Source organism: Nerophis ophidion, unplaced genomic scaffold, assembly GCF_033978795.1.
Source record: "Nerophis ophidion isolate RoL-2023_Sa unplaced genomic scaffold, RoL_Noph_v1.0 HiC_scaffold_46, whole genome shotgun sequence".
Taxonomy (NCBI): domain Eukaryota; kingdom Metazoa; phylum Chordata; class Actinopteri; order Syngnathiformes; family Syngnathidae; genus Nerophis; species Nerophis ophidion.
In genome coordinates, this window is record NW_026906968.1 from 33,162 (window position 1) to 48,640 (window position 15,479).

The 15,479-nt window shown below is 42.2% G+C and overlaps 1 protein-coding gene across 1 annotated transcript; it reads right to left on the bottom strand.

Moving 5' to 3' along the window:
* Positions 1-8,290: 8,290 nt before the first annotated feature.
* On the bottom strand, positions 8,291-15,164 carry LOC133546855 (gastrula zinc finger protein XlCGF57.1-like). Its single transcript, XM_061892689.1, has 2 exons — positions 14,908-15,164; positions 8,291-10,675 (listed from the first exon to the last, which is right to left on the bottom strand). The coding sequence occupies exon 2, from the start codon at positions 10,623-10,625 to the stop codon at positions 9,255-9,257; it is 1,371 nt and encodes a 456-aa protein (XP_061748673.1). The 5' UTR covers positions 10,626-10,675; positions 14,908-15,164; the 3' UTR covers positions 8,291-9,254.
* Positions 15,165-15,479: the final 315 nt, after the last annotated feature.

Genomic DNA, 15,479 nt, shown 5'->3' on the forward strand with positions numbered 1-15,479 from the left:
TTGGTATGTACTTGTTTGGCATTAAATGTGGGTGGAGCGAAAGGCTGGATGCAAATATAGCTACAAATGAGGCATAATGGTGCAATATGTACATACAGCTAGCCTAAATAGCATGTTAGCATCGATTAACTTCCAGTCATACCGTGAGCAAATATTTCTGATTAGCACATAAGTCAATAACATCAACAAAACTCAACTTTGTGATTTTGTTGACTTTATCATTGTAAATGCATCTGCTTTGAGTGTCACAGTATATCCACACATCTCTGTGCCATCTCTGTCGTAGCATCGCTATCGTCGGTAAGGTGTGCAGAACAAACGAGGGACTTTCGCATCTTTTGACCACTGGTGCAACTTGAATCCGTCCATTGGTATGTGTTTGTTTGGCCTTAAATGTGGGTGGAGGGAAAGGCTGGATGCAAATGTAGCTACAAATGAGGCATAATGATGCAATATGTACATACAGCTAGCCTAAAGAGCATGTTAGCATCGATTAGCTTCCAGTAATATGTCTGATTAGCACACTCCACGTAAGTCAGCTGGTGTTGTTACACCGTCCGACAACACACCGACGAGGCATAATGTCTCCAAGGTACGGAAAACAGTCGAAAAAACGGAAAATAACAGAGCTGATTTGACTTGGTGTGTGTAATGTGTTTGAGAAAATGGCTGATTGCTTCCCGTTGTGACGTCACGGGTGAAAGGTCATTGCTCCGACAGCGTTTAAATCGCCAAATCCACCCTTTTAGAGTTCGGAAATCGGTTAAAAAAACATATGGTCTTTTTTCTGAAACATCCAGGTATATATTGACGCTTACATAGGTCTGCTGATAATGTTCCCCTTTAAAATGTTAAAGGTGGATTTAAAGGCCTACTGAAAGCCACTACTAGCGACCACACAGTCTGATAGTTTATATATCAATGATGAAATATTAACATTGCAACACATGCCAATACGGCTGCTTTAGTTGACTAAATTACAATTTTAAATTTCCCGCGGAGTTTCTTGTTGAAAACGTCGCGGAATGATGACGTGTGTTTGTGACGTTATTGGTTGGAGGGGACATATTAGCGCAGCGCCATTTGCGGGCTGAAAGTCGTCTCTTTTCATCACGCAATTAAACAGTATTCTGGACATCTGTGTTGCTGAATCTTTTGCAATTTGTTCAATTAATAATGGAGAAGTCACAGTAGAAAGATGGAGGTGGGAAGCTTTAGCCTTTAGCCACACAAACACACGGCTTTACTATGGATCAGAACGGTCAAGCGAACATGGTTCCCGACCACTTGTCAACCGGCAGGTTTCGTTGAGAAAATTGTGGTAAAAACTCTCCTCTTACTGTAGATCAGCTGAGCTTGCGCCGTCCATGCAGCTGCCGTCAACTTCCCTCAGAGACTGACGTCAAGACACCCGTGGACACACCCCTCCGACTATCAGGTACTATTTAACTCAATAAAACACTAGCAACACAATAGAAAGATAAGGGATTTCCCAGAATTATCCTAGTAAATGTGTCTAAAAACATCTGAATCCATCCCAATGCAATCGCCTTTTATTTTAACTTATTTTATTTTATTTTTTTTCTAGTCCTTCGCTATCAATATCCTCAAACACGAATCTTTCATCCGCGCTCAAATTAATGGGGAAATTGTCGTTTTCTCGGTCCGAATAGCTGTTTTTGTTGGAGGCTCCCATTAAAAACAATGTGAGGACGCGAGGAGCCCTCACACTTGTGACATCATCGTCTGCGACTTCCGGTAAAGGCAAGGCTTTTTTGTCAGCACCAAAAGATGCAAACTTTATCGTGGATGTTCTCTACTAAATCCTTTCAGCAAAAATATGGCAATATCGCGAAATGATCAAGTATGAAACATAGAATGGACCTGCTATCCCCGTTTAAATCAGAAAATTTCATTTCAGTAGGCCTTTAAGATGTTATTTAGAGCACTTTGAAAGCAGAATAGAGCGGCTACCAATGACTCAATTGCTCAAGGTTTATTTTCTATTTAGGATGCATTAACCATCGACCTGCTCAGTGGCCTTTTGGTTAGACTGTCTGCCCTGAGACTGGAAAGTCATGAGTTGAAACCCTGGCCGAGTCATACCAAAGACTATAAAAATGGGACCCATTGCCTCCTTGCTTGGCACTCAGCATCAAGGGTTGGGGGTTAAATCACCAAATGTTTCCTGAGGGCGGCCACCGAGGAGCTTTTAACTACCTCGGCGACCTCGGCCCAAGAAATAGGAGAGCCCACCACAGATTTTCCAGGAACTGCTTCCTCATACGAAGATGTGTTGGTGGGATTGAAGAGGTCTTCTAAGTATTCCCTCCACTGATTAACAACAGCCGCAGTAGAGGTCAGCAGCAAACCATCCTCACCATACAGTGACAGTGTACTGCTTCCCACCCTGAAGCGGCGGATGGTGGACCAGAATTGCTTCGAAGCCGCCCGGAACTCGTTTTCCATGGCTTCCCCAAACTCCTCCCATGTCCGAGTTTTTGCCTCCGCGACCGCTGAAGCCGCACTTCGCTTGGCCAGTCGGTACCTGTCCACTGCTTCTGGAGTCCCATGAACAAAAATGACCCGATAGGACTCTTTATTCAGCTTGATGGAATCCCTCACTGCTGGTGTACACCAGCGGGTTCTAGGATTACCGCCACGACAGGAACCAACCACCTTGCGGCCACAGCTCCAATCAGCCGCCTCGACAATAGAGGCACGGAATATGGTCCACTCGGACTCAATATCCACTGCCTCCCTCGTGACATGTTCAAAGTTCTTCCAGAGGTGGGAATTGAAACTCTCTCTGACAGGAAACTCTTCTAGGCGTTCCCAGCAGACCCTCACAAGCTCACCACAAGGTGGTGATTGGTAGAAAGCTCTGCCCCTCTCTTCACCAGAGTGTCCAAAACATGAGGCCGCAAATCCGATGACACAACTACAAAGTCAATCATGGAACTGCGGCCGAGGATGTCCTGGTGCCAAGTGCACATATGGACACCCTTATGTTTGAACATGGTGTTTGTCATGGACAATCCGTGACAATCCGATAACAAAGCACCACTTGGGTTCAGAGCCGGGCGGCCATTTTTCCCAAGCACGCCTCTCCAGGTTTCACTGTCGTTGCCAACATGAGCGTTGAAGTCTCCCAGCAGAACAAGGGAATCAGCGAGGGAGCACTCTCCAGTATTCCCTCAAGGGAATCCAAAAAGAGTGGGTACTCTGAGCTGCTGTTTGGTGGCTAAGCACAAACAACAGTCAGGACCCGTCCCCCCACCCGAAGCCATGATGTTGTGTGCCAGGCTTCACTAATATAAGAGTAGCTATCAGCTGGCAACAACCCTTGACTAGATAAGGTGAGTGCATTATCATCACAAAACTGTATTAGGTGTCTTGCATTATCAGAGCTGCCATCAGAAATATCAGCATTCCAGTCACCGACCACATAAATACACGTACAGTGATTATCCTGTATAAAAGAATTAATAAAAGCAAGTTTAAACATGGATTCATCCTCATTGTCTTTCCATTCATACGGAGTGTACACATTGAGAACAATAAACTCCCTATTGTCGGACTTATACTGAACAGCAATACACTTCGAGCCTAATAACACTAATAACTGGATCGTGCTTTTTGTGCCAGAGCACAGCAACACCTCCCGCTATCCTCCCTCATACAATTCCCATTATTAATATAATTCAACAGCCCCAGGTCTAGTTTTGGGAGGAATGTCTCTTGTAAGCCTAACATGTCAAAGTGGAGCAGCAGGTTGTCAACAACTACACGCCGAGCCCGGTCCCCGGCGCTGGATATTAGATTTTTGTTTTCTCTTTGGCCTCAGTCTGGATCCCCTCTCCAGGGTCCCAGGCTTAGACTGATTTTTTTTTTCTCACCTCTCCTCCTTTTTACCAGTTTCTCACCTTTTTTTTAAGGGGCGGCGGAAGTTGGCAGACCTGTTCTGTCTCCCTGTAATGTTTGTCTGCTCTTGAATGGGATTGTGCTGAAAATCTTAAATTCTCCTGTGAGATTATAAAGTGTTTCTGATTCTGATTGTGTTTCTATCAGCCATCTTCAAACATAATTAACTTTCCGGTACAATTTCTTAAATTTTGATTCGCCGAAAGTTTTATCAGTCACAAATACTGCCTCAGTTTGCAATCGGACAACTTTACCGCGAGGAGGCTATTGGAAGAAAGACTTTAGAAAGACAAGAAAACTTTGCTAATTAGTACTAATAAACTAGATTGATTGAGACATGGGGCTTCACGGTGGCAGAGGGGTTAGTGCGTCTGCCTCACATTACGAAGTTCCTGCAGTCCTGGGTTCAAATCCAGGCTCGGGATCTTTCTGTGTGGAGTTTGCATGTTCTCCCCGTGAATGCGTGGGTTCCCTCCGAGTACTCCGGCTTCCTCCCACTTCCAAAAACATGCACCTGGGGATAGGTTGATTGGCAACACTAAATGGTCCCTAGTGTGTGAATGTGAGTGTGAATGTTGTCTGTCTATCTGTGTTGGCCCTGCGATGAGGTGGCGACTCGTCCAGGGTGTACCCTGCCTTCCGCCCGAATGTAGCTGAGATAGGCGCCAGCGCCCCCCGCGACCCCGAAAGGGAATAAGCGGTAGACAATGGATGGATGGATGGATGATTGAGACATTGCTGGACAGCAGAGAAGTAACTAAATCCAAACAAACGTTGAAATTATTTTTTTAAGATATCTGGCTTGTATTTTAAGTAGGGATGTAAATCGTTAGAAATGTATCGACATGATACCCTAATCGATACCAGTATTTGTCGGTACTTTTTTTGGTACTACATGTCATTTGTGGAAATAAAAAAGTGGAAAAAGTCATTTTAAATAGCATTCCTACTAGCACAAGAGGTTGAACACCTCCAACATGATGTTCTGTAACATCTCAGAGCAGGGAAGTCTTTTATCAGCAGCTGTTTATTTGAAGTCTTAAAGAAGTCAACTATGTGTGCAGTGCAAGGTGAAATGCACTTATGTCATCTTCTTGTCAATAACACACACATCAAACTTTGGTTGCTTCCTTATTTGTCATTATTCAAAGCTGATTGTAATGTGTAGCAGCGGCAGCTGAACTCAATGTGACAACGTGTCATAGTTATGTCAGTCAGCTGGAATTAAAAATACAAATATTTATGTCTTTAGTCCAGAATCTTCACGGTCCTCATGGACGACATAATTAGGAACCAGTATTAATAAAAAAAATGGTACTTGGTGTACATCCCTAATCTTCACCACTAAACCTTTGAAATATGCTGACATATGTGCTGCTAAGGTAAATAAACAGTAGCCATATTGAATGTTTGCCTTCATTTGACCACGTGAGGTAAGGAGGACGGCCTCTAGGTCACATGGTTACACCCCAGCAATTACACTGTTGATGATTGATGAGCATTCATATTTAAATGGTGGTGTTAAAAAGCAAATACATCTCCATCTTTAGTGATAAATGTGTCCCCCGGATGAACATGTGTCACAAACATTGTATTAGATGATATGTGGATGTTGTGCTTACTTGGACTGTGATGAAGCTGTGAGGACTCAGGTGGTTTGTCTTCATGCTCTTCAGTCTTCACAGAGACAACAGTCAGTGGAAACTTGCTGACATCAGCCTCCTCCTGCCCTAGAAGACACTCTCCCTCCTCTTCTTCTTTAAAATAGGGGGGCTGTGGCTCATCTTTGTCCCCTTTAAAATGTGAGGGCTGTGGATACTCTAAAGTGAAACTGTCCCCCTGCAGATGAGGGAGACATTCTTCTTGGTGTCCAATCAGCTGATGGATGTGTACAGGACACAAACAAAACACATTTTAACTCCTACATGTTAAATATTAAATTGTACATGACATATAGGGCTGTGGCTATTGAAAATGTTATTAATCAAGTGTTCTACTGGAAATGTTTCCAATTAGTTGAGTAACTGGAAAAAACAGTGTTGCTTGGTTAAAGACAAATTTAAGCGACTATAAAACATTTCACTTAATAATGAACGGCCAATTGGTTTGAGATGGTATGAGATCAAGATGTCATCTTTAGATCAGGCTTTGTTTTTTTTACAATCACAGACACATTAGAAAGTTAAATTAGCAATGATTGTCACACACACACTAGGTGTGGGGAGATTATTTCCTGCATTTGGCCCATCACCCTTGATCACACCCTGGGAGGTGAGGGGAGCAGTGAGCAGCAGCGGTGGCCACGCCCGGGAATAACTTTTATGGTGGTTAAACCCCGATTACAACCCTTGATGCTGAGTGCAAGGCAGAGAAGTAATGGGTCCCATTTTTATAGTCTTTGGTATGACTGGGTTGGGGTTTGAACTCACAACCTACCGATCTCAGGGAGGGTGCACCGACATGAAGGAAATAACAGGTCAGTATGCTTTGACACACATATATAACTTGTCAAACCTGCCAGCTAGCAGGCTAGGTTAACAGCGTCAGTCACCATGGTAACTGACTCTGACTTTGTCTTACCTTTCTTATTTTTGGAGGTAAAACTCTCGAGCTTTCCATACTCAGGACTTTGCACTTAACCTGCTCTCTGGAATATTCCCCCGGTGACTGTGTGAGTTTTGTGTAAACATGTTGATACACATTGTTACAAACATCAACCTCTCTTAAATATTGTGTGTCTGACAATATCTCCTTCTTATCAACAATGTAAAACAATCAGTGCATCATCCTCACATAACAATTCATCTTCCTACAGACAATCTATTTAAGAATAGTGTTAATAATGAAATATAAAGTTAGTAAAGATGTGAGAGTAAGAAGTAAACAAACCTGTTCTGTGTAACACAACTTGATGTTTTTCATGTTGTCGCTCCTTCTCCTCTTTTGTTGGATAAAGTTCCTCCTCGTACTCTGCTGTCGTTCTTTGGCACATTTTCACACAATCACAACACTTTACACCCACACTTGATCTCTACTTAGTGATGTGTTTTGATCACTTCCGCCTCTCTTTGTTAGCAGCTAACAAGCTAAGCTAACTGGCAAGCTAAGCTAGCTCGAGAAGCATCAAAGTGCGCTCAGACTAATATAACCGGATGCAAACAGTTATTAACGATGTTTACTCTATTTACTAGAGTGTAATAAAGGACATATATGTGTACATGGAGGCACAGATTAAGAACATTGAACTGTGACGACTGCAATAACGTCTTCACCGTCAGACGCCATCTTGCTTTATCCTCGCCGTGTTTGGTTCGCGCGCAGTGTTGTCAGATCTCGCGAGAGAAACAAGTAACCAGCTCTTTTCCAAATCTCGCGAGAGAAATAAGTACAACCAGTTTCCCACAACGGTAAAACTATTTTATTATATACTATTTATTTATTGTGAAAATAAAAGTAAACCTGTCAATTTCAAAATTTCTAAACAAAGACATACAACTTATTTTCGTAAAAATATTCAAATATTTAACAATGTATTGGAATCTAATTTTCCTAGTAGACATAACAGTTTGACAGCATTCTCGAATGGAACATTCTGGAGAACCATCCTGGATTTATTTGGATAGAAATGAATTACAAAGGTAAACTTTTGAATGATTTAACTTCATTTGTGATGATTTATCTCTTATGCTCAGTCCATTTTTTCCCAAATTTAATTTGAGGGAAGTTGTCACCACCTGCTGCCACCTTGTGGTTTGTATTGTCAGTTTTCCTCTTTTAGTGCAGTTGATCTTGTTCTTACATTTCTCCTTCCTCCTAAAGTCCCTGTGTTGCCCTTGTGGGCGGAGTTGTGGGACGTGCACAGCTGCCTCCGATTGACCCTGGTGCTACTTAAGCAGCACCTTGACAGCTGGATGGCACTCGGCGATTCTACTCCACGCCAGTTGATTCTATGCTTTGAGTATTTTGCTACCTTGGCCATTCCCAGTGCCATCCATCTTGGTGTTGTTTTGTAGTGTGCACGTCTTGTAACTCCAAACCAAGTTTAGTTCATTTTTGTATGTATGTATCTTTTGTTATTTTGTCCACAATGCACATTTTGTCTTCTCTCTTTCGCACCGTCGCTTTTTGTTTCCTCCTGTTTGGATTGTTTTTGTGAGTAGATTTCCGCAGTAAAAAAATGTGTTTTATTCAGCGTCCTGCACATCCTTGGGTTCCTCTTTGCAGTGTTGAACAGCACTCTGACAGAAGGAGTTTCTCCAAAACACAACACCCTTTGGCGGACAAGTTTGTGATTAAATGCTATACATAAAAAATGAAAGGGACAAGCGGTAGAAACAATGGATGGATTGACTTTTATTGACTTTTCCCTAACAATCCAAACTTCTCCATGTTTTCTGAAATTGATAATGTTTGAGGGATTCTAAAAAAGGGGGAACAAAATCATAAACACCTTTTTAAAAAAAATTGTCATGTGTAGTTTTTAAAAAAATAAGAAATGTAGATTATTAAAAACAAAACTATCCTTCATAACCTTCCACATATAATGTTGCCATTTTCTGTAATCTACATATTGCATAAAGGGGACATACATATAAAACAATATTCATATTACAAAAGAGAGTAATACAGATTAATTAAAAAAAATTGATTATTGAGACCCAACAAATGATTCATAAAGTCACAGATTTTAAAAGTAAATGATCTTGTATAAAAGACAACTGCTGAAAATGTATAAAGTAAATAATAATATGTTTCCAGAAGTGGTCCAGAAGATGTTTCAGGTGTGAACCAGTAAATATGAACTAAGAGGGACTTATGTGTACTCAAAAGCAAAGGTATGAACACATGTAAAACAAATATGTACATCATATAAAGGAGTTACTCTACAACATCATTAAAAATCAAACATGATTTCTGAATATCTCTATACACATAAAAAGTATTCGTAACATGTTTTGTCCTGTTTATTCTCACCTTTACAGTCAAAGTGTTGTGTTCATTTTTAAATAAAAGTACACAATGTTGTATATTAAAACATGTCCTTGACTGAAAAAAGCAATAATCTGAAATATCTAATCTATAAATGTTAGAATCTATGTGCTGATGTTGTTACAAAGTCGAAGTTAAGATTTGACAGTTTATTTCAAATCCTGCAGTTTCATTTGCTGCTGCTGTTCTCACCAGCACACTTGTGTTTCTTACACTGCTACTTAGAAGACAATCTTTCACCACACACACTGCAACTCAACACTTTCTCTCCTGGGTGTCTTCTCATGAGTCTATTCAAAATACGGACTTCGTATACAACTTTTACAACACACTGAACATGTTTAAGGTTTGTCCGCAGTGTGTCTTGTCATGTGTGCTTTGAAATGGTGCATTTGAGTAAAATCTTTACTGCAGATTGAACATGAAAAAGGTTTTTCTCCAGTGTGTATTCTCATGTGTCTTTTCAAATGCATACTTTGTATAAAACTTCTACAACATACTGAACAAGTATAAGGTTTTTCACCAGTGTGTGTACTCATGTGTATTTTCAAGTAGTTCTTTCGAGCAAAATATTTACCGCAGATTGAACATGAAAAAGGTTGTTCTCCAGTGTGTATTCTCATGTGTTTTTTGAAATGGTCCCTTCGAGTAAAATCTTTACCGCAGATTGAACATGAAAAAGGTTTTTCTCCAGTGTGTGATCTCATGTGTACATTTAAATGTTCATTTCTTACAAAACTTTTACCACATTCTGAGCAGGAAAACGGTTTTTCTCCTGTGTGTGTTCTCATGTGTACTTTTAAACTTTGATTTTTTCCAAAACTTTTACCACATTCTGAGCAGGAAAAAGGTTTTTCTCCAGTGTGTATTCTCATGTGTATTTTCAAAATGTATCTTTGAGTAAAATCTTTACCGCAGATTGAACACAAAAAATGTCTTTCTCCAGTGTGTGTTCTCATGTGTTCTTTCAGACGACTTGGGTATTTAAAAGTTTTGTGAGAGTGAGAAGATGTGAAGTGAGTGTTGTCAGTGTGACGTGTCTTATCATCTTTAGAGTCTTCATCATCAGTGTCAGGAGAGTGTGACGTTGTGTCCTCACTATCTGATAGTGGAGCTAAGAGCTTGTCTGCTTGTGATCCTCCACAGTGGTCTCCATCAGCTTCTGTTGTCATGTGTTGTGTTGAGCTGCTGCTTGGAGGCTCCCCCCCTCCCCTCTCCTCACTTTCACCTTTCACCTCATCATCTTCACTCTTCACAGGGACACCAGTCACTGGCATCTTGGTGACATCAACCTCCTCCAGTCCTTCAAGATGCTCTCCCTGCTGACTGATGCTGTGTTCCTCCTCTTCCTCTTTAATGTGAGGGGTCAGTGGGTCCTCCTCTTCCGCCTTAATGTGAGGGCTCAGTGGATCGACCGCTTCCTTTTTAAAATGTGGTGTCAGTGGTTCCTCCATCTCCTCTTTAAAAAAGGGTAGCCATTGGTGTTCCTCTTCATTTTTGAAATGGGGGATCAGTAGGTATTCCTCTTCCGCCTTAATGTGAGGGGTCTGTGGATCCACTGCTTCCTTTTTAAAATGGGGTGTCAGTGGGTCCTCCTCTTCCTCTTTAAAATGGGGGATTAGTGGGTGTTCCTCTTCATTTTTAAAATGGGGGATCAGTGGGTATTCCTTTTCCTTCTTAATGAGGTTGTGCTGTGGCTCCTCCGTCTGCATCCTGAAGCTCCACTTCTGTTGCTCAGGGTGAAGATGTTCTTCACAGACGTCTGCAAGACAAACACAAGTTTGAGAAACATCCATATCTGCTCAGTCACATAATGCATTCAGTACTTTGACATGCACTTAGGAAAAACAAGTTATTGTATGAACTGTCTTGAAATCTCAGTGATGCACAAACACGTTACTCTTTACAACATTTTTCACAGGAAAATAAAAACCAACTAGAACAACAGGACTTTTTACTATGGATAAACGATTTGGTTTAAAATTGATTTTACGATATATTATTTCATATTGAATTACTAACAGAACCATTTTAAAACAGGCTACACAGGCTCCTAATTTAGTTGTTGAAATATGCAGTAAAATATTACATCATTTCCAGTATTATTTTCTCAAATAAAGTAACCAGATATTAACAGTAAATAAACAAGTACATTAAAAATATTTTTTTCAACAAAATAATACAATTATAAATGATACAATATGTTACTGCATATGTCAGCTGCCAAATTAGGAGCTTTTGTAACCCGCTTTAAAATTCTTCTAGTATCAATTATACACCAAATTATATATTGTGACATATATTGTTATTAGGATATAGATTTGAGGTCATATCGCCCATACCAAACATTAGTTCGCCAAGACATTTTGTTTGGCCCACCAAATATATTTAATTTTAATATTCTTCAGATGTGTGTGTATGTTTAAAATGTGGGACTACTGTTCTACATCTCGTGGAAGTGTCATGTCATGGGGATGGTGTGCTTTCAACTAAGGGTGTGACGATACGGTCAGCTCACCAAAGGATACTCGATATTGGCTTTAGGAGAACAAGACAATATTTTGGTGTTTAACATGATTCTTACACGTGTGTGTACTTCATGTGTATATGAATGTACTTTCCCTTGTGTGCTTAGTTTGACTGTAACTTCATAGTGGATAATATCTATAAACAACCTCAATTGTTTTACATCTTTAATTTGAAGGGCTGTTTACTTATCTGACAAATTCAAAGGAAACTGCACTTTTTAAAATGTTGCCTATCATTCACAATCCTTATGTAAGACATATGTTTTAAACTTTTATAAATTTAATTATTAAATAAACGTGAGCAAAAATCAGCTAACATTGGAGTCAATGGGAGCTCCTCTATTTGACCCACAAAGTCCTCCAAAAAAACTGCCAACAATACACCATTTACATTTTGTGACCTGAATATTAACCAAGTATTAGTGATATTGTTATTATAAGCGCTAACACTAAGGACCTACTTTTAGCGGCGCATTGATCACAGAAGTAACTAGCTTATGCTGCTATATTGACATACTGAGCTGCTTTCTCGCCTCTAAGATGATGAAAGCTAATTCTAGAATATAAATCATGCTTCTCACTTATTTAGTAGAAGGTTGTGGACATAAACCGAGAACTTGGTCAACACTGACATCCAACTTAGACAGATGGCTAGAAAGATTAAGTAATATGCTCTTTTGCACCCACCCTTTTTAACCGTTTGCGATGATTAATTCTTCATCTAAACGGGAAGATATGAACATCCCATCAGTCGGCATCCCAGTGAAAGCAGACATTGTATGTGTGGAGAGACACAGCCGACGGGCCGACAATGGGCGGAAAGCAGTAGCGCGGGCCCACCTGGAGGCCAGGAGGCGGGGCATGCGGCGGCGAGGAGAGGCATGACACACGCGAAGCGACACTGCAGCGGCAATCTGAGCCAGGTGCGTATATTACACACCTGCTTACAATCTGTCTATCTGCTGCTGGAGTACAAAAAGGGCGAGGGAGGAACGAGCGGGAGAGCAGCACGGAGGAGGAAACAACGGCCAGCAGACGAAGAGCGCAACGACCCACACCGAGAGAGCGATGACGCACCCCCGCAGTGGACGCAAGCCCCGGACGCTGTTTAATATAGATAAGAATAGGCCGTGCAACTAATCATATGTCCTGAGTTCCAGTTGAAAGTGGGTGCAAGTTCATGCCCACGCACACACACTCTTATCGCCCACATTCTTCACACTGTTTACGTGGCTTCTTGGCCGAGGTCTGAGGGACAACACCAGATATGAAGTCAGAGTCCAGGGAGAAAAAAAGCACCAGTCAATATCGCACAGAAGGAACCTTCCTGGTGTTACCTGACGGCACGACCACTGAGCTGCGACACCACTACAAAGGCTCCTCCGTGCTCGTACCACCTGGCTTGGTAGCCTCGTACCCGCCTACCAAGCCAAAGACTTAGGTCCAATGATGAAATAGGGCGTAACTGCCGCTGATTGGACCGACACGCAAATACCACATTTTCAAAACTCCCCGTTGTCAATTAAAAACATAGTTATGGGCTGCACTTTGGACACACCTGCTGTAAGCTACAAGGAGCCAGCAGCTACACAACAGCTAAGCTAAAACAGCACTTTTAAGCATATCAAATAATTATAGTTGCTTAATACGGACACACAGTCTCCAAAACAGAAGTCTGATAGCAAGCATCCAGTAACAAACGTGCCCGCATCATTCAACATTGTGAGCCATGAGCTTGACTTCATGAATTATTGTGGCCACCAGGTGTTGGGAAAGATCAAATAAAACAATTGCAAAAACATCCGTCACAAGGTTAGTGTTTTTTATATATTTGTGTCAATATGTAGAAGCATCCTCAGCCTTCCCGGGAAGGTCTATTCAGGTGTACTGGAGAGGAGCCTAAGTCAGACAGTCGAACCTCAGATTTAGGAGGAACAGTGTGGTTTTCCTCCTGGTCGTGGAACTGTGGACCAGGTCTATACTCTGGGCAGGGTTCTTGAGGGTGCATGGGAGTTTGCCCAACCAGTCTACATGTGTTTTGTGGGCTTGGAGAAGGCATTCAACCGTGTCCCTCGGCAAGTCCTGTGGGGAGTGCTCAGAGAGTATGGGGTATCGGACTGTCTGATTGTGGCGGTCCGCTCCCTGTATGATCAGTGTCAGAACTTGGTCCACTTTTCCAGTAAGGGTTGGACTCCGCCAAAGCGCCGATTCTGTTCATAACTTTTATGGACAGAATTTCTAGGCGCAGTCAAGGCGTTGAGGGGATCCGGTTTGGTGGCTGCACGATGAGGTCTCTTCATCTGGCCAGGAACTTTAGCTCTAACTGGATCGGTTTGCAACAGAGTGTGAAGCGACTGGGATGAGAATCAGCACCTCCAAATCCGAGTTCAAGGTTCTCGTACAGAAAAGGGTGGGGTGTCATCTCCGGGTTGGGGAGGAGACCCTGCCCCAAGTGGAGGAGTTCAAGTACCTTGGAGTCTTGTTCACAAGCGAGGGAAGAGTGGATCGTGAGATCGACAGGCGGATCGGTGCGGCGTCTTCAGTAATGTGGACGCTGTATCGATCCGTTGTGGTGAAGAAGGAGCTGAGCCGGAAGGCAAAGCTCTCAATTTACCGGTCGATCTACGTTCCCATCCTCACCTATGGTCATGAGCTTTGGGTCATGACCGAAAGGATAAGATCACTAGTACAAGTGTCCGAAGCGGTCTGTTTATTTCAAGTGTTAGTTTTCCCTTATTAGCTCTTGTGTTATTTATTTGACCCTATATTTGTTCCCACTACCGCACCTTTAGTTGGAGTCTTTGATCTAGTTATACGCAAATATAATGACAATCAAGTCTATTCTATTTTAAATGAGTTTCCTCTGCCGGGTGGCGGGTCTCTCCCTTAGAGATAGGGTGAGAAGCTCTGTCATCCGGGAGGAACTCAAAGTAAAGCCGCTGCTCCTTCACATGGAGAGGAGCCAGATGAGGTGGTTCGGGCATCTGGTCAGGATGCCACCCGAACGCCTCCCTAGGGAGGTGTTTAGGGCACGTCCGACCGGTAGGAGGCAACGGGGAAGACCCAGGAAACGTTGGGTAGACTATGTCTCCTGGCTGGCCTGGGAACGCCTTGGGATCCCCCGGGAAGAGCTGGATGAAGTGGCTGGGGAGAGGAAAGTCTGGGGTTCCCTGCTTAGGCTGCTGCACCCGCGACCCGACCTCAGATAAGCAGAAGAAGATGGATGGAAGGCTGGATGTGTAACACAACTTGATGTTTCTTGAAAACAGCGTCCAGTAGTTGATGTTGTCGCTCCTTCTCCTCTTTTGTTGGACAAAATTCCTCCTTGTCCTCTGCTATCGTTTTTTTGTTTTTTTTCTAACATCACAAACATTTCTTCAATGGCAGCAGTTAGTCGCTGATTCAGCAACACTCACATCATTTGTAATGTAGACATGTTCACACAATAAAAACACTTTACACTTACATTGGATCTCTGCTTTGATGTTTCGATCACTTCCGCCTCTCTTTGTTAGCAGCTAACAAGCTAAGCTAACCAGCAGGCTAGGCTAGCACGTCAAAGTGCACTCAGACTAATGTATCCGCATACAAACAATTAATAACGACGTTTACTCTGTTAAACGACACACATGTGCACATGTACGTTGTAATTAAGACCTAGAAACCATAATAACCAAAACAACGTATTCTCCGCCAGACGCCATCTTGTTTTGTTCTTCCTCCTGTGTGACGTCATCAAGGGGTTGTCAACGGCAGAACGATTGTTGGCCAAACACGTGTTTCACTGGGACAATAGTGAGTGGTGCACACTTCCTTCAAACACGTGTTTCACTGGGACAATAGTGAGTGGTGCACACTTCCTTCAAACACGTGTTTCACTGAGACAATAGTGAGTGGTACACACTTCCTTCAAACACGTGTTTCACTGGGACAATAGTGAGTGGTACACACTTCCTTCAAACACGTGTTTCACTGGGACAATAGTGAGTGGTGCACACTTCCTTCAAACACGTGTTTCACTGGGACAATAGTGAGTGG